General features: G+C 46.5%; 1 protein-coding gene across 1 annotated transcript; it reads right to left on the bottom strand.

The window, feature by feature from the left end:
• Nucleotides 1-1229: 1229 nt before the first annotated feature.
• Nucleotides 1230-24153, bottom strand: LOC308574771 (S-adenosyl-L-methionine-dependent tRNA 4-demethylwyosine synthase TYW1-like). Its single transcript, XM_081172989.1, has 16 exons — nucleotides 24001-24153; nucleotides 22590-22729; nucleotides 21755-21895; nucleotides 21073-21174; nucleotides 18567-18761; nucleotides 17089-17349; nucleotides 15810-15944; nucleotides 14145-14259; nucleotides 12554-12606; nucleotides 12149-12267; nucleotides 10617-10726; nucleotides 9749-9926; nucleotides 8452-8587; nucleotides 6857-6967; nucleotides 4672-4839; nucleotides 1230-4010 (listed from the first exon to the last, which is right to left on the bottom strand). Exons 1-16 carry the CDS (start codon nucleotides 24002-24004, stop codon nucleotides 3789-3791), a joined length of 2190 nt encoding a protein of 729 aa, XP_081029115.1. The 5' UTR covers nucleotides 24005-24153; the 3' UTR covers nucleotides 1230-3788.
• Between the last annotated feature and the right edge of the window lie 28 nt (nucleotides 24154-24181).

The raw sequence follows: 24181 nt of genomic DNA, 5'->3' as shown, positions 1-24181 counted from the left end.
TGTTTAGCAGTAAGTCTCTGAGCATGCACAAAGTGCTTTTCCCTCTCAGCAGTGACCAGTCTCAACCCCAGGGTTTCTAGAATCTGAGGGTGTGACTTCCAGCCAGACATGGGCCCCACCAGCATCCCTCATTTTAAAATATTCCGAGATTGTATCTCTTTTCCCCTCAAAGAAATTAAGGAACATAGGAAGCTTCACACAGCACATGAACAGTGGAACTCCCTCCCATTGGAGGCAGAGATGGTAGCCATCAACCTATATGACCTTTTTAAAAGGATTAGACAAAATTGTGGAGGATATAAGGCTGTTAGCTGCACTGGCCACGCTCTGCCTCCAGTCGGGCACAATGATGCTTCTGAATCCCAGTTGCTGGAACCCACAGGAGGGGAGAGCTCTCTTGTGTTCAGATTCTGCTTGATGGTTTCCTACAGGCATCTATTTGGCTGCTGTAAGAACTTGGACTGATCCAACAGGCCCTTCTTTTGTTCCAAAGCAGGCCCACTGTCCCTCAGACCATGTGGTGGGCCGGACTATATTTTGAAAAAAAATATGAACAAATTCCTATGCCCCACCCAGAGATGCATTTTAAATAAAATGCACATTCTACTCATGTAAAAACAAGCTGATTCCCGGACCGTCCGCAGGCCAGATTGAGAAGGCAATTGGGCCGCATCCAGCCTACCCCTGTTCTAAAGTCATCCAGTGTTGTGACCATCACTGCATCTCATGGGAGAAAATTCTGCACATGTACCTGGTGAAAAGGGTAACTACCTGTGTCAGATCTGAATCTTCAGCTTCCTTGGATGGCCCAGAATTTTACACACCATGTATTATTTTATACACCTTTGTCAGGTGCCCCCCCCCCCCAAATAAGCTTATTCATTTCTGAATATGTTTGGAATTGCAGCTGTGAAGCAGACTCAGATTCCCCATCGACCCACTCACTTGAAAACAGTGAACTGTAAGGCATTTCAGAAATGTAAAGAGGTCTTGGGCGTTTATGTGTCAGGAAACGCTTCTTGCCATATAGATAAGGCCGTTTCCTGTCCGTTTTCTTTTTGAAAATGTCAGTGTACGTACGCGCCTTCAGTATGAACCGCACCCTAGCACAAAAGACCCTTTCTTGAAACTTTGCGCATTTTGCTGCCAAAATCCTGGCACGCCGCCCCTGCAAAGATTACTTCCCAACTGAACGCCTTTGGAACGAGAGGAACCACAGAACAGGCAGCGGCATTTGGGCCTCTTTTATCTCAGCTTGTAAAGGTTTTATCATTTTACCACAACAGCAATATCAAAAGTTAGCTTTAGCTAAAGGCAGATAAAAAATGGAAAGGCCAAATATGTATTTTTTAACAACTTAATTGGACCCTGGGGAGTGCCATATCCTTCCTGCTGGGTAAGGAACAGCCTTTTTATTGAAGAAATCCGGGTTGCCGTTTATGCCTGTCATATTCCAAACGGCATGGATGAACGCTGGGATTTCTGAACTGGGGGAGAAATGACGAGTTTTTGAGCACCTGATGGATGGGGAGCTAGGGGGTGACTCACATTGGGGGTGACTGTGAGGGGCCAGTCACTGCCTCTCAGCCCAACTTACCTCACAGGGTTGGAAAATTGTAACGCAATATCTGTTTTAAAAAGACCAGTGTAATAAAATCAAACAGTGGTAGATAACAGAGGACAAGGCCCAGAAGGGGACCCCAAAACATGGCATTGCTGCAGAAAATTCATTTTTCGCACGGCGCAATTCCTACATAGAAATGTGTGGGAGAGTAATAACACAAGCCTGAGATGGGTTAATAGTTTTTACTGCAGCCCCAGGAACTGGATTCAGCCACCCCCTCAATGGCATCAGGCAGCTCATTTTACTTTGCCTGAGTGGTTTGAAATCAAATCTCACAAGCAAAGGAACAGGCTGCTGCAGATGATCTGCTGATGGGCAGGGCCTACAAATCCCACCCTCAGCAGGGAGCCGCATCATTTCCTAACGTCATATGGGCGTGGCTCATCCGGAATGCCCTCATAGGGTAAATGGAGAGGCCTGGTGGGACAAATCAGGCCCAGAGTCCAAACATTTCCTGTGGTAGCCCCGGACAGAACAAGCAAGGAGCTATTATTCCATTTAAAACTTGCTCGCCTCTTCCAGGGCCTGAGCAACTGAAGCAAATGTTTCAAAAACGTTCCCTGACCCACACATGAGGATTCTATGGTTGTAGCCGCAGATATTTGATCTCTTCAGCCAAAAGGGGAATTTCACATTAATGCAGCACAGCCTAAGGCAACTTACTGGGAAATCTGTGCAGCCAATTAGACTTCTGTATGAGGAAATATATAACGACCTCCATTAACAAAGAAATGTTCCAAAATCTATCTCATCTACCAGAAGCACAGGAAAGCGTTTTTATCCCTGCTCAGGCGGTGCTTGTCTGAAACACAGACAGAAGCAAGCTCCCTCCCTATGGGAGCCAGAAGCAAGTCCTGTGGAAAGCTTCTGCAGAGGATCACCCAAAACTACAATGTCCAGAATTCCAAGTGGAGCAACGGACTGAGACCACATTGACACCATATATTTAAAGCATTTTAAACAGTCATGTCTTCTCCCTCCCCCAAAGAATCCTGGGAGCTGTAGTTCGTTAAGGGTGTTGAGGCTTTCCATCCTAGAGTTTGTTTAATGGTCAATTCCCCCCTTCCCTGGGGACTCTGCAAATTATAGCTCTCTAAGGGGAAACGAGAGTCTCCTAAGGACTCTCAGGACCCTTCACAAATTACAGCTCCCAGAATGCTTTGCGGGAAGCCATGGCTAGTTTAAAGCGGTATCAGATGGCTCTATATGTAGGGCTGCTCTAAATGTAAGGGGTGAACGTTGCCTTGGTGTAAGCACACCATGGTGGTTAAACCAAATCAAGTGTGGCAGAATCCAGATAAGCGAGACAGACCTTTGATAAGCTGCCAGCACCCAAATTTAAGGCAACTTTGTTTTCCGTTTCCTGAGAGCTGAGCCAGGTTACCCAAATAACAGAGACCCCAAACGTAGCGTAGAGTTCAAGGGCTTGGCTTCTTGCTTCAGGCGTGACACCAGAAACACAGTTCCCTCATGTTCCTGCAGGGCCCCGGTCTGGAGAGACGCCCAAGCCCCTTTGGGACAAACTCCACCATCCACAATCTGGAAGAACGAAGCATGCCAAGGGTCATTTTGGTGGGGTCTGTGATCTTCCTACCTCCCCTCCATCCCACAGTGCTATATAAAACGGAGCAAAAATTGGCTGTGGAAATGCAACTGGGGAATGTTCAGGGGTGCGAATTTCGCACACAGAAACCCACGGAACCACTGACTACGTGGCAGGAATCTGACCACACTGAAGGGTTCAAGTGAGAAGGCAAAAAGGCAACACTGGGTTTCCAGGACTGCAAACAGAATGAGGTGCAGTTATTGCCCCCGCTTGGGGAGAAGCACAAAGTTTTCACGGTTACCTTTTGCTCAAAAATGACAAATTGCTCTTGCCTGCTTCTTCGAAAGCACATTGCTCATCAGTGAGTAGAAGATGAGAACCCGCCTCAGATTTGTCTGGTGGTTATCGAAGACCTCCTTGCAAAGGTTTCTGAGGCTAATGTAAATGGTAAAATCTCCCTGAAAAGATCTTAAACCAACCTGATGTTCTCGAGACTACAATTCCCATCATCCCCCAGCCAGCATGATGAGAGTTGTAGTCCAAATCAACTGGAAGGTGAAGGCTTGTCTATAGACTGTGTATCTAAAAGGAGTTCTGGCTGTTGTTGTTTTGAGAGTGTCAACACCCCGAGATGTCCTTGGCTTTGTTCTTCCGTTGGAATCGGGTGTCCGTTGGGTCAAAGCCCCTTTCCTTCGCCCCAAAGACAGCCCACTGAGGAGTCGGGGCAACATAGTCAGCCGAGGTGAACGTCTTGGCTCCCCCACTCTGCTCGTACTGGCGAAAGAGGTCCTGAAAGCGATCGTAGTTGATCCAGGTGTGCCACTCCCCGCTGATCTTGAACTGCAAAAGGAAAGGGAGACACACCCACCCATGAACCATTGATCGTCCCCCTCCAGAAAAATTGTCTTTTTTTAATTAAAAAAACAACAACTCGACAAAGAACAAAAGATCAAATCAGAGACAGCAAGCTCAGCTGGCACAAGCTTGAGGATTCAAATTAAACTCTGCCACATCAACAGCAAAAAGATGATGAATGCAAAGTCCTGATCAAAACTGTGTGTGCTACAGAATTCCATTATCTGATTCAAAATTATATTGCCCAGGTTGGGGTACACCAGAGTTCCCCTTGATGATTTTGATCAAGGTCAGGGTGAGACGTTCTCTCCCTTCCTTGGAGAGGTAAATAAACACTTATCAGTTCCTTTCCCCCGTGACTACACCTGACCATTTTCTAAACACTATTTGTGCCATTGTTTGATTACCATTTTTCCGACGTTTGCTGTAGTTTTTACAATATTGTTTTAATTGGTGAGATGTTTGTTTTTGTGTGTGTAAATATTGATTTACTGTCACTGCCATGAAGCGTTTTGAACTGTGTTACGACTGAAAAACAGCGAGCAAACAAAAAAATTACAAGCTGAAGACATCTTTGCAAGCTTAAGGATCAGAAACTTGAGGTCGAGAGTTCAAATCAATGGTGGCAAAATAAGGATCCACCTACCTTCTTGTGGGCAATCAGGAGGCAGTTGGAGTGCTCATGCTCGCAGGCGATTTCGTAGTCCGGGAGAAGTTCGACCAGCTCCTGGACAAAGTGCCCCACCTCCTCGTGCCACGGGATGTTGGCCATGGTGAGGTTGCTGGCTGAGCTTTCTCCACAGTAGGTCACACCCTGTCAGAGAAAGAGGGAAACGTTTCAGGTCTGTAGAGGAAGGGACAGGGAAACTGGTCTGGGCGTCACATGCGAGCCAGCACTAAATCCCATCGTTCCAAGTTGGACTTAACTCTTTATTAGCAAGAACACCATCTACACAGGCTTGGTAGAGTGCCAGGCCTAATGAGCACAGCAGCTCATCCCTGTAGACCTTGTCTCATGGATCAGTTGCCAAGACTCAAAATCCCCATCTCCCAATAGCCGTCTAAGTCCCCCCCTCTCCAGGGCTTTTTCCTAGCAATCAGAGACTGCACTTGTGTGAAGCCAAACTATCCTCCGCCCTCTTCATGCCTCTTATGATTCTGGGAGATCAGGAGGGGGGCAGAGCTTGTCGCAGAAGAAGGGGGAGATACCTAGGAGTCTGCACCAGCCGGACTCCTCGCTGCCTCTTCGCCTCCCTCCTCCTCCCCTGCTTCAGCAGTCTGGGCTTCGCTCTGCCACAGATTCTTTCTCCCTCCTCATTAAACCATGTTGCCTCTTCAGCTTTTGACACTTCCTTCTCCTAGGCTTCTCCCTCTGGCCACTCATCATTGTCCCACCACCACTCCCCAGGCTTTGAGCCTTCTTCCCTGGTTCTTCCCACCATTCCTCCATGTCCAACCAGTCCGGGACACAAGTGGTCCACTACACCCACTCTTCCCAGGCCACACCTCTCACCAGCTCAGCATCAAATCCTCCTTGTTTGGGCCTGGCTGGAGAACAGGGGACACATTCACACTACACGTTTAAAGCACTACAATACCACTTTAAATAGCCCTGGCTCCCCACCCCCTGCTGCAGAGAATTCTGGGAGCTGTAGTTTGTGAAGAGCACCGAGAGTTAGGAGGCCCCTCAGAGAGCTACAATTCCATGAGTTCACTGGGGACAAGGATTGACTGTTAAACCACTCTAGGAATTGTTGTTCTGGGATGGGGTCTCCTAACACCTCTCGGCCCCCTAAATAATAATAATAATAATAATAATAATAATAATAATAATAATAATAATAATAATAATTTATACGCCACCCATCTGGCTGGGTTTCCCCAACCACTCTGGGCGGCTTCCAACCGAATATTAAAAACAATACAGCATCAGACATTAAAAACTTCCCTAAACAGGGCCTTGTCTTTTAAAAGTTAAATAGTTCTTTATTGCCTTGACATCTGCTGGGAGGGTGTTCCACAGGGCAGGCGCCACAACTGAGAAGCCCCTCTGCCTGGTTCCCTGTAACCTCACTTCTTGCAGCAAGGAAACCGCCAGAAGGCCCTCGGCTCTGGACCTCAGTGTCCGGGCTCAATGTTGAGGGTGGAAACGCTCCTTCAGGTATACAGGACCGAGGCCGTTTAGGGCTTTAAAGGTCAGCACCAACACTTTGAATTGTGCTCGGAAACATACTGGGAGCCAATGTAGATCTTTCAGGACCGGTGTTGCATGATCTCGGCGGCCGCCCCCAGTCACCAGTCTAGCTGCTGCATTCTGGATTAATTGCAGTTTCCGAGTCACCTTCAAAGAGCGCATTGCAGTAGCAAACTACGGCTCCCAGAATTCTCTGGGGGAAGCCTTGACCAAAGGCCCATTAAGCCCAGCAGAACAGCCAACCAGATGCCTTGGGGAAGGCCATAAGCAGGGACACAAAGGTGACAGCCCTCTCCCATCCCTTGAACCCAGGAACAAGCAAGTCAGCCATACTGCTGTTGGACAGGGAGACTCCACTCTGCCAGCAGTGACAGATCCCCCTCTCCCCTCCGCAAACCCGCAAACTATTTTTGCAAAGGCAGGTCTGAAGTGTAAACAAGAGCAGCCAAACCCAACCTGCCCTTTGGGTATTTTGGTGTGATTTTTGGATCCAGGCCCATGCAAACCATCCCTTCAAAGTGTTAGCTGTGCAAACTTTCATTGTTTTGGTAGGCTGAATTTGCACCCAGGGAGAGTGGAGGTGATGGTGAAGTCTGTTATGAGAAGGACGATGCCACCCTGATGATCAACAACTCACTTTAACCTCGATAAAATCCGGTTTGCCAAGAGACACCAAGTCAGAGTAGGCCTTCAGTTCCTCCACGTTCCAGGCTTTCACCAGCGTGAGCCGATAGACAGTGCGCTGTTGCTGATAGGGGGAAAAGGAAGCGGGTTCAAATTAAATCACGCCACATCAACAACAAAAAGAAGCTGACAGTCAGGACTGCATAACCCTGATCAAAACTGTTTGCACTACAGAAATTCCGTTATCTGACCACATTTCGAAAGCTGCAGATAGTGAGCTTTTCGGTCACACACAGTGGAAGAGGCCACAAAGTGAGAGAGGGAGACTAAGGTCACACTAACACCATGCACTTAGACACTCATGGCTTCCCACAAATAATTATGGGAATGATAGTTTGTTAAGGGTACATTAACAGAATTGTCATGTTTTATGTGAGAGTGTAGCTGATAAACATTTAAATAAACAAAATTGAACATAAATAAGAATTGGGAGGGGGAGTGAATCCCTAGTCACCCTGGGGTAGGGATAGGAAAACTCTGGCCCTCCAGATGTTTGGGACTACAATTCCCATCATCCCTAGCTAACAGGACCAGGGGTCAGGGATGGTGGGAATTGTAGTTCCAAACATCTGGAGGGCCGGAGTTTGCCTATGCCTGCCCTAGGGTCTAAAAAGGCAATGCTAGCAAATATGAAATATTGTACCAGGCCTGACACGGAGAGGTGGAGGGGTTATCTGAAAGACCATATTCTTCCCTATGAACCTGCCCAGGCTCTGAGGTCTTTGGTGAAGACCCTTCTCTCAATCCTGCCACCCTCACAGGCACGCTTGGTGGGGATGCGGGGCAGGGCCTTCTCAGTGGCTGCTCCCAGACTTTGCAACTCCCTCCTAGAGAGGCTAGACTGGCTCCCTTCTTGTCCTGCTGCTGGCAAGTGAAGACTGTTTTATTCCGACAGGCCTTTGTGGACTGGCTGTTTTTTTTAAGGAAAGGGCTTTTAAAATAAGCCTGTGCTGTTTTCACTATGTATTAATTTTTTTTAATATATTGTCTTAATCCTATTAGCGTTTAATTACTCTTTAATGAGTGACTTTTATGTGTTTTTAGCTTTTTCTTTTGTATCCGTGCTGCTTTTAACTCGTTTGAGCCACCTTGGGAGAAAGGTGGGATAAAAATACATAATCATTTAATAATAATAATAATAATAATAATAATAATAATAATAATAATAATACCCAAAATTGGGAGGGAGGGAGGTCAACATGCGTATACAATAGAGACATTAATAAGATGTTGTAGTTTTTTGAAAGATTGTAATGGAAATTTAGGCTAGTTTATGTTGTTTAATTTAGGTTAGTATTTGTTGTTTATTGCTGTTTGTATTATTGAAGGAAAATGAATAAAAATATAATAATAATAATAATAATAACAACAACAACAACAACAACAACAACAACAACAACAACAACAACAACAACAACAACAACAACAACACCTGAGCTTTTGGCCTAGAGAATCAAGCTGAAATGCCTTCAGCTTGATCACAACCTTTAACTTACCTTATTGCAGCAACGGAGGGTGGGAGGGAATGGCAACAATTGAACAGGGTACCTTTTCTGCCAGGGCTTGCAAGCTGTCCAGAAACCTCTGCCAGAAATCCTTGAAGAGAGGCCTGTCGATCTTCTTCAAGCTGTCTCTGGTGCCTGCGTCGACGCTGACGTAGAGCTGCGTCACAGGTTCGAGGCTCCTTTTCGGCAGGAGGGGAAGGGAAGGGGGGGGAGAAGGTCCCAAGAGAGTTTAGAACGCTGCAGCCGAAGAAAAATCAAGATACATTTCCCCCTCCCTCGCAAAGGAAAAAGAGCTAGTCTAAAGCAGGGCCAGGGAACCCTTTTCTAACCCAAGGGCCACATGCCCTCCTGATTAACTTGCTGGGGGCCACATGCCTGCAGCAAAAAGCAGGTGGAGTGATGGATGCTTCGTACAGTAAGCTACATTCCACACATGCAATAAGTCTAAGGTTCCTGGACATATCCAGGGAAGGAAGAGAAATGTTCACAGGTCAAGGAAACATTTCAGCAAGGCATGAGAACATAAGAAAAACCCTGCAGGATCAGGCCAATAGTAGAGGGCCTTCTCGGTGGTGGCGCCCGCCCTGTGGAACGCCCTCCCATCAAATGTCAAGGAAATAAACAACTATCTGACTTTTAGAAGACATCTGAAGGCAGCCCTGTTTAGAGAAGTTTTTAATGCTTGATGTTTTATCGCTTTTTCATCATCATCATCATCATTTTGTTGGGAGCTGCCCAGAGTGGCTGGGGAAACCCAGTCAGATGGGCAGGGTATAAATAATAAATTTATTATTATTATTATTATTATTATTATTATTATTATTATTATTATTATTATTATTATTATTTATTATTATGTCCAGCATCCTGTTTTCACAGTGGTTGACCAGATGCCTCAATAGGAAACTTCCCACGCAGGATTTGAGCGCAAGATCAACCTCCCCTCCTGAAGTCCTTTCTTCCTGTCCCGAATCTTCCAACACAGTGTTAGGAGAGAGGGAGAAAATCTTTTCTCTAGCCACTTCCTCCATGCAATGCATGCCTTTTATAAACTCGCATCATGTCACCTTTTGCTCACCTTTTCTCTAAACGAAAAAGTCCCAGACGCTGCAACCTTTCTTCATAAGGGTCACTGCATCTCCTTGATCCCTCTGGCTGCCCTTTTCTGAACCTTTTCCCAATAATTCTGGTCTCTCAGCCTAAGCTACCTCACAGGGCTGCTGTGAGGGTGAAACGGGGAGGCAGAGAACCCCACATGCCATCTTGAGCTCTTGGGAGGAAAAACCAAGGGAAAGAGACGGAAGGATAACGAGAAAAGCAGCTTCTCTTCCGGGCCTCACCTGATTTCCTCTGGGAACTGTGCATTTGTAACGAGGAAACTTGAAATGTTCTTGCGATGGAGCAGCTTTAGGAAACGGTTGATTTCGGGGTACATGATTGGCTCCCCAACAAGCGACAGGGCACAGTGCTTGGGTTCCATCCCTTCTTCAAAACGGTCGTTCCTCACGCCCGGGACGCCTGCAAAACGGAGGAGAAGAGGGGTGTTTGTGGGTTTGCGCAGATGTAGCCTAAACAGCTCCACCCACTGAGGGACTGGGAGAAAGAAGCTGACAACTGGGTGGGAGGGAGGAGTAAGAACCTGGCACCCAGAAATCTCCATGTGGATCTGCGCCAGTAGCAAAACGCGCCAGGCGCTTGGGGAATTTCAAACTGCTGAGATTTCCATTCCACCTTAAGGAGCAGACGTGCGGAACTGTTGCGTGTCACATGTCTGTTTACATTCCAGCACAGCTTGCTGGGAACTTCCGTTGTGTGTATAGCTTTTTCTCTGTCTCTCTGAGAAGACGAAGAGAGAGACAACATGTTTCTTTGTCCTGATTTATGATTAATAAATCTGTAGTTGTAGTATGCTTTCTTAAGCCTCATACCTATTTTGTGTGCGCAGTTTGATCTGCTGATAGTGTGCCCTGGCTTTGAAGCCCGGGTCGCTGATTTATGTCGGAACAGAGGTCGATGGGTCTTTGCAGTGGGATGGCTGGATGGGAGTGACCCAACTGGGGCTAGCCAGCTGGCCTTGCGACCCTCTGCATGTCAACACGAACATGGCCTACTGGCAGCGGTTTCAGGCAGTTTCTCCCACTCCTGCTTGGAGATGCTGCCTTGGGATTGCAAGGCACTGAGCAAGAGCATAGGCAGCCCCTGGAATACCTTTGAATTGCTTGATCAGGCTCTGATGGTTCTCAATGGCCTCCTGCAAGATCATTTCAGGAGGGTCCATTTTCCATCGCCACTCTGTGCCCACAGGGTTTGTGTGGTGCCTGAAAATAATTTAATACAAATTAAATATACACTACACCATAGTCACTGTGAATAGATTGTACAAAGCTACCTCCCATGCATATAAGGCACCCCTCCTTCCATTCATAAGAAAAGCCTTAATTAATCAAAGCAGGTTTTCAGCATTCTGTCCTCATTAGTGGACAGCAAGATTTAGGCCACATTCACATAGCGCTATGATACCACTTTAAGCAGTCATGGCTTCCCCCAAAGAATTCTGGGAGCTGTAGTTCATTAAGGATGCTGAGAGTTGTTGGGAGAGATCCCCATTCCCCTCCCGGAACTACAATTCCCAGGCATCCCTGTGGAAAGGGATGGTTAAACAATTCTGGGAACTGTAGCCGTGTGCAGGGAATATTGGGCCTCCTAATATCTCTCAGCACCCTTAACAAACTACTGCTATCGGGATTCTTTGGGGGAAGCCAAGACAGTTTTAAGTGGCATCATAGTGCTTTCTAGCTATAGTGTGAATGTGGCCACAGATTCATAAGAGACCTGCTGGATCAGGCCAACGGCCCATCTAGCCCAGCATCCTGTTCTTACAGTGGCCAACCAGATGCCTGTGGGGAACCTGCAAGCAGAATTCAAGCGCAAAAGCACTCTCTGCTCCTGTTGTTTCTGGCAACGGGTATTCGGAAGCATTAATATGGAGGCAGAGCAAAGCCATTGTGGCTAGGAGTCATTGATAGCCTTCTCCTCCTGCATTAATTTGTCCAGTCCTTTTTCAAACCATTTAGGTTGGTGACCTCCTGTGGCAGTGAGTTCCATGGTTTAACTCTGTGCTGCATGAAGAATGGATTTCTTTTATCTGCCCTGAATCTCCCAATATCCAGCTCCACTGGATGTCCACAAGTTCTAGTGCTATGAGAGAGGATGAAAAACTTTCCTCTATCTACATTCTCCATGCCGTGCATAATTTTATAAGTCTCTGTCACATTGCTTCTTACTTGCCTTTTCTCTAACTAAAAAGTCTCAAACGCTGCAGCCTTTCTTCAAAGGGGAGTCGCTCGCATCCTCTCTCTCTCATATAAAACTTGGCCACCCATTGAAAACCAGTTGGCTGCCAATACAGGAAATTTTACAAATGGCGACTCTGCTGCCACAAAAACCCATTTTTGAGTTGTTCCCCAAAAAGGAAAAGATACCATCATAAGAGGAGTGGCCTAGCTAGGGCCACCAGCAATGGCAGCTAAATGCAAACCTCCCTGTACAGGAGCAGTCTATCTCCAGCTCAAAAGGTACTCAAAAGGTGAACCACAGGGTAAGGACGATGCAGTTTTGCCTGGCTTGCAGATTTCCCAGAGGCAACTTGTTGGTCACTGCAGGAAAAGAGGATGCTGGACAGGACCGGGGGGATGGGGCGGGCTTTGGTTTGTGTCCCCAACCCCTACCCAGTTTCTCACCTCCAGCAGAAGACGCACTTGTTGGCGCAAGCCAAGCTGGGCGTGGTCTCCAGGCAGCGGTGGCTCTCAATGCCATAGAAGGTGTGCTTGTAACAGCCGCCTCTCCCACGGAGCATCGACTGGTGGGAGGCAAATAGAAAGCAATACGGTTAAAAAAAAATCCCCAAAGCTAAAAATGCGCTGGAATCAAAACACATCCAACTAGCAGAGATTATTTATAGGAGGCCTTTGCGGAGGAGGAAAGACATCTCTTAAAAAGGTGGGCACAATGGAAGGGATGAGGAGCATCTATGGATCACAGCTCCTGCCATTCCTGACCACTTGGCCGTGCCAAAGTGGTCTGGAGGGCCACAGACATTCCTCTTCACTGATTCAAGAATCCACCCAGGGAAGGACATTAAATACCTTTGTCCACCGACAGAGCTTCACTCCAGAGTGGCTCCCGATCAACTTGTAGCCTGAAATCAGAAGAGGGATTTGTTTGTTTTCTTGAGCGTAAGGAGATCTAGCAGAAACACATGGCTAAAGGAGCCTGCACCAACCCTCCTCCCGTGTTTTAGCCTGGCTGGAAACAGGCCCTTGAACTCTGGAAATGCCTATTTGCTTGCCTGGATGGAGAACAGAGAGGGCTGGGTGAATGTGAAGAAACGAGCATAGCGTACAAAGGTAAAATTCACCAGCATGTGCTCCACCCTGAAAGCTGCTCATAAGGGAACCAGTGTCAGAGGATGTGAGAATCGGCAGCAACAGCAGCACCTAACCCTAACCCTGCGAAGTGACCCCTGGAATGTCAAATTATACCTGAGGAAACGTCTCCACCCCCATCGTTCAGCCCAAACACTGAGGTCCTCCTCTGAGGATCTTCACTGCGAGAAGTGAAGCTACAGTGAACCAGGCAGAGAGCCTTCTCGGTAGTGGCACCCACACTCTTTGGAACACCCTTCCATCAGATGTCAAGGAGATGAGCAACCTTTAGAAGACTTCTGAAAGCAGCCCTGAATAGGAAAGCTTTCTAATGTGCAGTGTTTTATCATGTTTTTATTTTTGTTGTAAGATGCCCAGAGTGGCCGAGGCAACCCAATCAGATGGGCAGGGTACAAATATTAAAATCATTAATATTATTATTATTATTATTATTATTATTATTATTTATTAGGATGGAAGCTCTCAAACTCACAATATATTTGCAAATATCCAACCTCACTTTCCTGAGGTTGGCACAGTTGCTTAAGAAAACAGAGATACAACAACCAGAACAGAAAAGGGTATGTACCTTGAAAGAATCCCTTTTCAAGCACCTTTTACCAACAGGGGCAAGATGCCACAACTGCATTTGTGCCTGCTTAGGCGCTGTGGGTTAAACCACAGAGCCTAGGGCTTTCCGATCAGTAGGTCAGTGGTTCGAATCCCCGTGACGGGGTGAGCTCCTGTTGCTTGGTCCCCGCTCCTGCCAACCTAACAGTTCGAAAGCACGTCAAAAGTGCAAGTAGATAAATAGGTACCGCTCCGACGGGAAGGTAAATGGCATTTCCGTGTGCTGCTCTGGTTTGCCAGAAGTGGCTTAGTCATGCTGGCCACATGACCCAGAAGCTGTACACCGGCTCCCTCGGCCAATAAAGCGAGATGAACGCCGCAACCCCAGAGTCGGCCTCGACTGGACCTTATGGACCCTTTACCTTTTACCTAGTGGGCTTCCCTGAGGGCATCTAGTTTGGCCAGAACAGAATGCTGGGCTGGATGGTTTGATGAAGCAGAGCTCCACTTAGGTTCAAGGGCTGCTGATCAGGAGAGGGAAACTGAGACTGGAGAACCTGGAGACAATTCCTGCCAATCACACCCAGCTTTTTCCTGCCAATCATGTCCATTTTTCTAGCCCAGGCAGGCCAAGGACAGGTGGCAAGCTTCACAGCCTAGGACAGATGCATTCCCCCCCCCCCCGGGTCTCCTTGCACCCTGGAGTCTCCTGCCCCTTGGGCCTCCTTGGAGTCCACATCACCTTGTTTCGTGAGGGCATCCCGCAAAGCTGGCGTGATCATCTCTCTCAAGGCATCCTCCCCTCTCCGCTGGAGCCGCCCCATCTTCTCGACCTCTTGGTCAAGCTCACGCTCTCTCTGCAGAGGGATGGCAAAACTAGGCCTCACTTTCTTCATTAGCAGAAGCAACAGAGTGTTAATGAGCAACAGAACAAACAGATCGTCAGCCCCATCAAATTCAGGGAAGGCACAAACATTCTCTTTAGCGTTGGTCCTAGAGCAGAAGGATGAAGGTACGTCTGCAGCTCTCCATAAGAACCCCGCTGGATCAGGAGAGGCTTTTTTGTGTTATGGAACTGTAGAATTGGAATAGAATGCCAAGGGTCATCTAGTCCAACCCTCTGCAATGCAGGAATCACAGCTAGAGAATCCCTAACAAAAAGCCATCCAACCTCTGATTGAAGCCCTCCCAACGCAGGAGAGTCCACCACCATCAAAGGGAGCCCTTTCCTCTGTCAGACAGCTCTTACCCTCAGAAAGTTCTGCCCAGTGTTTAGTCAGAATGTCTTTTCCTGCAATTTGAATCCATTGGTTTGGGCCCTACCCTCTGGAGCAAGAGAAAACAAGCTTGTTCCATCTTCCATGAGACAGTCCTTTAGATATTTGAAGATTGCTATCGCATCTCCTCTCAATCTTCTCTTCTCCAGGCTAAGCATACACAACTCCTTCAACTGTTCCTCATAAAGCTTAGTTTCCAGACCCTTGATCACCCTCCTCGGCACACGTTCCAGCTTGTCAACACCCTTCTTAAAGGCAGCCATTTTGTGATATACCCCACTCTCACAGCAGCCATTTTGTGACTGGTGCCCAGGACCCTTTATCAGAATTCCAAACTTACCAAGCGGCCCTCAAAAGGTTGGCAAGCCCAGGGATATGTCAAAGTGTTGGGGCCTGCTTTCTTGCTTTCTGCACTACTAACTCTTTCCATCCCAAAAAAATGGAAGTGTGATATTTATTTATCGGATCTTCATTGGTACCAAGGAGAACAACTTATAGGAGCCAAACCATACCATATACTGGACACAACCTCTCTACCACATGCTTCGTTATCAGTGTAAACAATAAAACCATATCAAATTGCATGAAAACCGCCGCGCTTCTTTTGCCCTCTCATCACTTTGAACTTGTCAGATTATTTTTCTAATACCGGAGTCTGCCAAACTGTGTTGTACCACTGGTCTAGGATTAGAGGCGCTAGGGATTTCCAAGCTTGACTTAAACCCTGTGATTGTCATCTGAGACCCTTTCTCAGGAGTTCTGGAGGGTGGCAACACGAGAACGGGCCTTTTCTGTGATGGCTCCCCATTTGTAGAATGTTCTCCCCAAGGAAGCTTGCCTGGAGCCTTCATTACATATCTTTAGGTGCCAGGAGAACGCATTCCTCTTTAACCAGACCTTTGACTGTTAAACAATCTATGTTCTTTTAAGCGTGCCGGGGGGGTATTCTTTATTATATTATGCATTTTGTGTTCTTAAGTTGTAAACCACCTGTGATCTTCGGATGTAGGACGGTATTAAAATTTAACAAATACTAATAATAATTTAGGAACAGCTGTATACAAGTATTTTTATAAATGAACCAACGAGAACACACAGCCACAGGGCTGAAAATAAGAGTTCACCGTTACCTGGGCTTTCTTCATGTGGCCCATGACTCTGCCCAGGTCTTCCACATCCACCATCTGGTTCGCACCCTCTACCTCTTCATTGCCAGAATCCTCTTCGCTCGTGGTCTCAAAAAGCTCCTCCTCCGCCACCTCCTCCTGTGAAAACAAAAGAGGGCTTGCAAATGCCACATGGCCCTAAAACACCCTGCTCTCCTCCACCCACCCACCCCCACAAAAGGCCACTAGGCTGGATTTATTTCTTTATTTTTACATTTATATCCCACCTTTCGCTCCTCCAATGAGCTCAAGGTGGCATACATAGTTCTCCCCCCTCCTCATTTAATCCCCACAACAATCCTATGAAGTAAAAAAAAAAAAAAAAAAGGTAAAGGACCCCTGGACGGTTAAGTCCAGTCAAAGGTGACTCTGGGGTTGCGGCGCTCATCTTGCTTTCAGGCCCACAGACAGCTTTCTGGGCCATGTGGCCAGCATGACTAAACCGCTTGTGGCACAACTGAACACCATGACGGAAACCAGAGCGCAGGGAAACGCCGTTTACCTTCCCACCACAGCAGTACCTATTTATCTACTTTCACTGGAGTGCTGTTGAACTGCTAGGTTGGTAGGAGCTGGGACAGAGCAATGGGAGCTCACCCCGTCATGGGGATTCGAACCTCCAACCTTCTGATCAGCAAGCCCAAGAGGCTCAGTGGTTTAGACCACAGCGCCACCTGCCTCCTGCGAGGCAGGTAAGGTTGAGAGACCGTGATGACCTCCCTTGATCTGGACACTGGACGTCTCTTGCTGCAGCCTAGAATCGCATTAGCTCCTTGTGCTGCAGCATCACACTGTTCGTTTTTTTAAAAGAGATATTTATTAAAATTTTCAAAATATTACAAAATGAAAAAAGAAAAATAAAAAAATAAAAAAACAGTTAAAAACAACTCAATCTTTCTATTACTTATTTTTCATTAGCTTGTTTCCCGGACCTCCTCACGCCTCCCTTTTTTGCATTCCAGTTCAGTTTGTTAGTTCAGCAAATCCTTCCCCTCTTTATTTATCCTAATCTTTAATCTTAAAATGTTGTAACATTAAATTTTTACCTATTAGTAATCCATTTTTCATATTCCCTTATAGTGTTACAGCTAAAAACCACTTAATTTCTATCCAGCATCATTCTAACATTCATTAATTTTACAATATTTCTGTAAATAGTCTTTAAACTTTTTCCAATCTTCTTCCACCGACTCTTCTCCCTGATCACACTGTTGGCTTGCTGTCCAAACCCAGTCCCACTCACCCTCTGCTCCTGCTCCAACGATGTCTCCTGCCCAGCTTTCCTCTTGGAGCGGCACTTGCCCTTCTTACACTCCCCTCTGCAGGCCGCCTTCTCCCCTCTGCAGAGGGCCTGGAGCCTGGCCAGGAACTTGGCCTCCCAAGCCTCAAAGTCGGCCTCCAGGCTCCCATGCTTGCTCTTCACCACATTGGCGTCCCCCAGGGCGCAGGAGAGGACCCGCCGGGCCCCCAGCATCCACAGCCATTTGTCCACGCTCCTGCCCACCTGCGGCGGAAACACAAGAGACCTGGGCGTAAGCAACGTAGGAAGCTGCCTGAGTGAGACCGTGACGTTCGTCTAGCTCAATTTTGTCTGCACTGACTGGCAGAAGCTCTCCAAGGTTTCAGACAGGGGGACATTCCCAGGCCTACCAGGAGATGCTGCCGGGGATTGAACCTGGGACCTTCTGCATGCAAGGCAGGCGCTCTGTCACTGAGCTACAGCCCTGGGGAAGGCAGACCTTTAGGTGATTGAGTCCTAAAACCATCAATATGTACCTTGCCACCCTTGTCAAAATAGCCCACCAGGGGTAGGGAGCTAAAGATCTGGCCCGCTGGTGGAATCCTGCTATACGTCCAATTTAAAAGAAAGAACAAAATATATTGTAAGAGCAAATGCAGGTGGTGGGATGGTATTAGTTTAAAAACCACCAGGTCTGTCTAAAAAGCCAGGACAGTCCAGCAACAAGTCAAAGATGACTGTTATGGGATGCTCTTCCTTGCAAGTTCTTAAGGGAAGATTGGGCAGAAATCCCCTGGAGATTCTTTAGGGGCAGGATTTGCTCTCTGAGGGTAACAGGTCAGATCAGATGACCCCTTGAGCCCTCTCCCTCATCTCAGTTTCTCATTGACTATTTAATTACTTATTTCATAAAATTCATACACCGCTCGATTGTAAAAAAAACAAGAACGCTTTTAGCAGGCGCCAAAAATAGTACAGCAAAGGTGCCTACCTGAAATCAATAGGCAGGGAGTTCCCAAGTGCAGGTGCTGCTGCACAAAAAGAGGGATTTCTTCCAAATGTGGAATGGGTATTATGTGGCACCTGTGGCAAAACTAGTTTCACCAATCGAAGTGGTCAAGGGGGCCTATATGGGAGACAATCTCCTGGATAAACTGGACCCAAGTTGTAAAGGGCTTTAAAATACTAATAGTAACAGCTTGAATTTGACCTGGAAGCAAAGTGGCAAGCACCGCAGATCTCTGAGCAGAGGTGATATATGCTGACGTGGCCTCACTCCTGTAAGCAATTGTGCTGCAGCATTCTGCACTAATGGCAGCTTCTGGATCAAGTGCAAGGGAAGCCTCACATAGCAGCAGAATCTGCTCTCGGAGGGCAATGGGTCAAACTAGATGTCCTCCTGTGACCCACCCACCCACCGCATCTCAGTTTCTCACCAGCTCTCAGTATCAATTCTAACAGGAATGACAAAAGGGACTCACAGTGTTGTAGTGATCGACATAGAGAGAATTCCCCAGGCCAAAGATGGCATATCTCAAGCCCTTCAGGTACGTTTTGCCAACTCGAAAGTCACTGGATGCTTCTTCTAGCCACTTGCAGAACCACACGGCATTCTCTGTCGGCTTCCCATCTGTGTAAGTGGCAACTAAGAAGACGCAGATGTTCTTGCTGCTTGTCTGGAGAGATTCCCACCAAATGGGGAAAAAATTCTCTGTTATTATTTTTACGCCTCTCCCTCATAGAATTGTAGAGTTGGAAGGGATCCCAAAGGCCATCGAGTCCAACTCCATGTAATGTAGAAATCACTGCTAAGAAATATTAACTGCATGGAGTACGGGTTTTCTCAATTGTATGTTTTAGTTCACTAACCAATTACCGTATTTTTCGCCCCATAGGACGCACCGCCCTATAAGACGCACCTAGTTTTTTTTGGGGGGGGGGAAATAAAGAAAAAAAAATATTTTCCCCCCAGCCACGGGGCTGGCGTGGGGGAAGCCTGAGCTTCCCCCGACCCCAGCCCCCAGAACAGCCTGCTATCCGCAAGCCTAGGGAGCCGCGCCAGTCTCCCCAGGCTTGTGGAGAGCTGCGCAAAGCCCGGGCGCACTCTTCAGTGCACCGGAGGCTTTGGAATGCAGGCAGCTCTGCGCAACCTTTGGGAGCCCGGCGCGGCTTGGCGCCGGGCTCCCGAGGGTTGCACAGAGCTTCCTGAAGCCTGGAGAGTGAGAGAGGTCGGTGCGCACCGACCCCTCTCGCTCTCCAGGCTTCAGCAAAAGCCTGTATTTGCCCCATAGGACGCACACACATTTCCCCTTCATTTTTGGAGGGGGGAAAGTGCGTCCTATAGGGCAAAAAATATGGTAAACAGTAGAGCGGCATAAAACGGCAGACGGAAAAATAAGTGAGTCCTCTAAAGCAAAATGCACCTTTTCTCCCAAGTGATTAATTCACTAGATCTGCATAAATTTGCACCTCAGAAAATAAGTGAAGACTTCTAAAGTGAAATGCATCACCTGTCTTTGAACAAAGCTCACATCAATTGCAGGAAACGCTGTCTCAAAAGAGGAACCCCCTTCTGCTTCTCTTGCACACAGGGCAAAGGCCCTTGTTAGCTACAGATTTAGAAGTACTGTACTTGCATTTAAATATCATATTTGAGTTTTTATGTCTGCTGACCCATTTCACCAGGGGCACCTTTTTAAGCCAATCGAAATGTTTTAAAATCAATTACACAGTAAATATTCGCAAGTTTAAAGAGTTATCATCACTCAATTTGTACATTCTTGGCCATCGGTCCATAGTCACCAGTATGTGGCATCTCTGAATGCCCAGAGCAGGAGAGGGGAATCCTTTTCAGCCCAAGAGTCCTGCTCAGGAGGCACTGATGGCCACCAGCTTGGATGGCTTTAAAACAGGATTAGACATGGAGGAGAGGGCTATCAAGGGCTACTATCCATAACGAAAGCTATGCAATGCCTCCCCAGTTGGAGGCAGCAATGCTTTCTGAATACCAGTTGCAGGAAGTGCTCTTGCATGCAGATCCTTCTTGTGGTGTTTCCCGCTGGTGCCTGATTGGCCACTTTGAAAGGAGGATGCTAGACTAGATGGGCCCTCATTGGCCTGATTCATCAAGTGCTTCAGTGGTGGGCGGGAACCAATGAAAAGAGTGGGTGTGGTCAGAAGCAAAAGTGAGCAGTGGATTCGCTTCTTAGTTTTGTAGCGTAGGCTACACTGTAACCCTTCCAACATACGATCAATATACTATCCAGGCAAGCTGTTCAAGGCCCCATTCCAGGCCAGAGGTTCCTCATGTTATAAACATATACACTTTTGCACACCCCTGCAATATACCGCATTTTTCGCTCTATAAGACGCACCCGACCATAAGGCACACCTAGTTTTTAGAGGAGGAAAACAAGAAAAAAAAATATTCTGAATTAAATGTTGTTGAAGAGACTTTGTGCGACTATCCCTGAAGCCAGAACAGCAAGAAGGATTGCTGTGCAGCAATCCCTCTTGCTGTTCTGGCTTCCGCAATAGCTGCGCAGCCTGCATTCGCTCCTTAAGATGCACACACATTTCCCCTTACTTTTTAGGAGGGAAAAAGTACGTCTTATAGAGCGAAAAATATGGTATGCTATTAAGACAGAGTCGGTGAAAGCGAGTTTCATCAGGTTTCCCCATTTCCTGAGGCCCATGCATGTGTGAATCAGCTTTGGAGGTTGCCAACTTTTCTCCTGAGAGGAGTCCATACATGCTTCCTACAGATGGACGTTGACAATGGCTTCTACAGATGAACTTTGTCCTGGAAAAGTGTTTATCCAACACTGCAGCTACCTGGCAGGGAAAGTTGCACTTCTGGAACTTCCCCTGCCACACAGCCGTTAACAGCACAAGAGCCTAGTTAAGTGAGAGAGCTGGCAATGCCTGAGGTGCCTCCAAGCCGGCCCCCACCAAAGAAAACGAGAAGCGGGGAGAAGAACGACCAACCTCGTCTCCTAGACAGTCGTCGGGGTCATAGTCCTTCATGTTGATGACTTCGGCAGGCAAGTTAAGGGAGGCAACAGACTCAGCAAGTATTGACGCAAATCTCTGCAAAGAGAAAAAGAAAATAATTATAACAATATTTATTCAATTTCTGGGTAGGTTGCAACAATTGAAAATACAACATTAAAAACATTTTTAAACGAATCACAGCTGCAAGAATAAGGTGGTTTCTAAATAGATTATGTGTTTCTGTGTGTTTGTATTGCTGTAAACTGCTTTGATATTGTAGCACAGCAGTGCGTATATGTGTCTTCAGTAAATACTTTTTTATTGTATTTGTTTGTTTATTTATTGCACTTATTCTCCACCTTTTTCTCCAAGGACCTCAAGGTGGCATTCATGGTTAATCCCCACAACAACCCTGTGAGGTAAGTTAGGCCAAGAGGCAGTGACTGGCCCCAAAGCATCACTCACTGAACTTGTGATCTATGGTTGCAAGGGGTTCCATGGTCTAAATCAGAGGAATTTCAATTTTTTATTTCAAAGGAGAAATGAAGAAATGAATTAAGTTCCTCTGAGCACAAACAGAGTGCCTTCCCCCGAACAATAACAGCCACCACCACACCCACCCACCAAAAGGAGAAGACTCACTTTTTAATCTCACTGGTTTTATCACAGCACTGACCTTTGCTGTTCCAGTCTGAGAACCAAAAAAAATCTTCACCCCGGTGACATGGACTTTGTCAGTGCTGGGGCCTTTCTGCTCTCCTACAAGCCCTTCTGTAGCAATTTGGGGAAGGCTTGATTTTCTGAGTTGATTTCTATTCTGCAAAATAAGAAATATAAAACTGTAGGAGTCCTAAAGCATCAGTCTTCAACCAGTCCAGACCCAAGACACATCACTGACTCCCAGGCTGCAACATGGGACCCACATTTCCACTTTTAATTTATACATCTGCAGCTTACATAGTCTTTCAACAAAGTTGAAATTAATTAAGTCAAAGTTTGGCTTAATTTTATTACATATGTATAATACAAATGATGAAATAACACTTCTCCCCCACACACAAACCACAGTATGCAACAATTTGGAATGCATGAGATACTGAGAATTTAATAAATGTTTACATTAAACTGACATAATATTTATTTTTTACTTACTTGTTCTTTGATTATCAGTGTATGTTCTTCATTTGATATCCCCAATCTAGATACAGTATGTATGTGCGGATTGAACTAACTTAATAACTTTTAATTTTAAATGGATGTAGGTGCCAATTTATTTATGGAAGTTAGCAAAGTCATTTTCTACAATATTTGGTAGCTACAGTACATACAGTATCAGGATCAAAGGGGTTATACTGTAACTTCTATGTAAACCAAAATTGTTAATAAATATATATATATATATAGAATAGTGCTAATAATATATGTTCTTTAGCGGCCACCATGCGCTAGGCCCCTTCTTCAGGAAAGGTCACCAAGAACACCAAAGATGCTGGAACAGTGGGGGAAAGTACCTGCTTTTTGGTCTTACTGACAAACTGGATGCAGAGCCAAAGGCTGATCCCAAACACCGCTCCAGAGTACAAGTAGAATCTGTTCAGCCACAAGAAGGCCAGGTGAGCATAGAGGCTGTCCCACGTCTCCATGGTCATATCTGGAAGAAAGCAAAAATGCAGTGGACCTGTTAAACAGGCCTGTTTAGGATCACGGAGGAACACAAACCTCTTCCCCCAGTCTTTGACACTTGAGGTGTACAGTATATATATTTTAGGACCCACACTATTCTTCTTTCTTTAACAAAATGTATGTGCTACTTGATTGTGAAAAACAAAACAAAACAGTTTGCAAAACAGACTGCAATTTGCAGTCTAAGCAGTTTGCAATAATATACAGAAAATAGAGAGTTGGCTCTTGCTGCCCAACTCCCCAAGGGACTGAGTCCCCTGAGTCCACGATGGGTCAGAGATGGATGGATGGAGGCAGGATGCAGTGAAAGCAAGGCGGTTCTTTATTTTTCTGTTGCAACAGAGTTCCCCCCTATTTTCTACATCAATATCCATGTGATTATTGTTTGTAACTATTTTAATGTTATCTACTTATTGTTTACGGACACAGGTGGCACTGTGGGTTAAACCACAGAGCCTAGGACTTGCCGATCAGAAGGTCGGCGGTTCGAATCCCCGTGATGGGGTGAGCTCCTGTTGTTTGGTCCCAGCTCCTGCCAACCTAGCAGTTCGAAAGCATGTCAAAGTGCAAGTAGATAAATAGGTAACACTCCGGCGGGAAGGTAAATGGCGTTTCTGTGCGCTGCTCTGGTTCGCCAGAAGCGGCTTAGTCATGCTGGCCACATGACCTGGAAGCTGTACGCCGGCTCCCTCGGCCAGTAAAGTGAGATGAGCGCCGCAACCCCAGAGTCGGCCACAACTGGACCTAACGGTCAGGGGTTCCTTAACATTTACTTATTGTTTATTTCAAAAAAATTATATACAGTACAGCTTGATGGTAAAAAACAAACAAACCAAAACCCTAACAGCTGTTTACAAAAAAGATAAAACAATAAAATCACCAAAACTAAAAACAGATTAAAGCTCGCATAAACTTTCTAAACATCAGGTAGGCTAAAAACAAGGTGCTGAGAAGGGTACAGGGAAGGCAACCTGTCTGATGTCAAAGGGCAGGGAAGGACAGGTGCTGCCACACTAAAAGATCAAATTCTACAACTGCGGAGCAGAAATTACGTGAAATTGTTGCGGACCATTCTAGGACACGAGGGCAAAGGGTGGGTAAAAAATCAAACAGACCATAATAACAACAACTGGGGTAAGCACACACAGAATCTGTTCGGTTCCTTCCCCAAAACCTCAATGCCAACTGAGTTTGAAAACGATCTCAGGGCTGTTTCCCGAGCAGGCACGCAGTCCTTACCCATCTCTAGGCAATCGAGCGGCAGCAACAACCACAGCAGCTTGCAGCCTAGCGGGTGGAAAAGAGGTTTACTCTCGAGGAGCAGCCCCACGAGCTCCTGGAAGGGGCCATCTTGCCCACCCCGCGGGATTCTGGGAAGGCTGCATTAACCCCTTTGAGGTGGCAGTTTCTGCAAATGTCT

This window comes from Podarcis bocagei (assembly GCF_964188305.1).
Source record: "Podarcis bocagei genome assembly, chromosome: 15".
Classification (NCBI taxonomy): Eukaryota; Metazoa; Chordata; class Lepidosauria; order Squamata; family Lacertidae; genus Podarcis; species Podarcis bocagei.
This window is presented reverse-complemented; position numbering and strand designations above follow the sequence as displayed.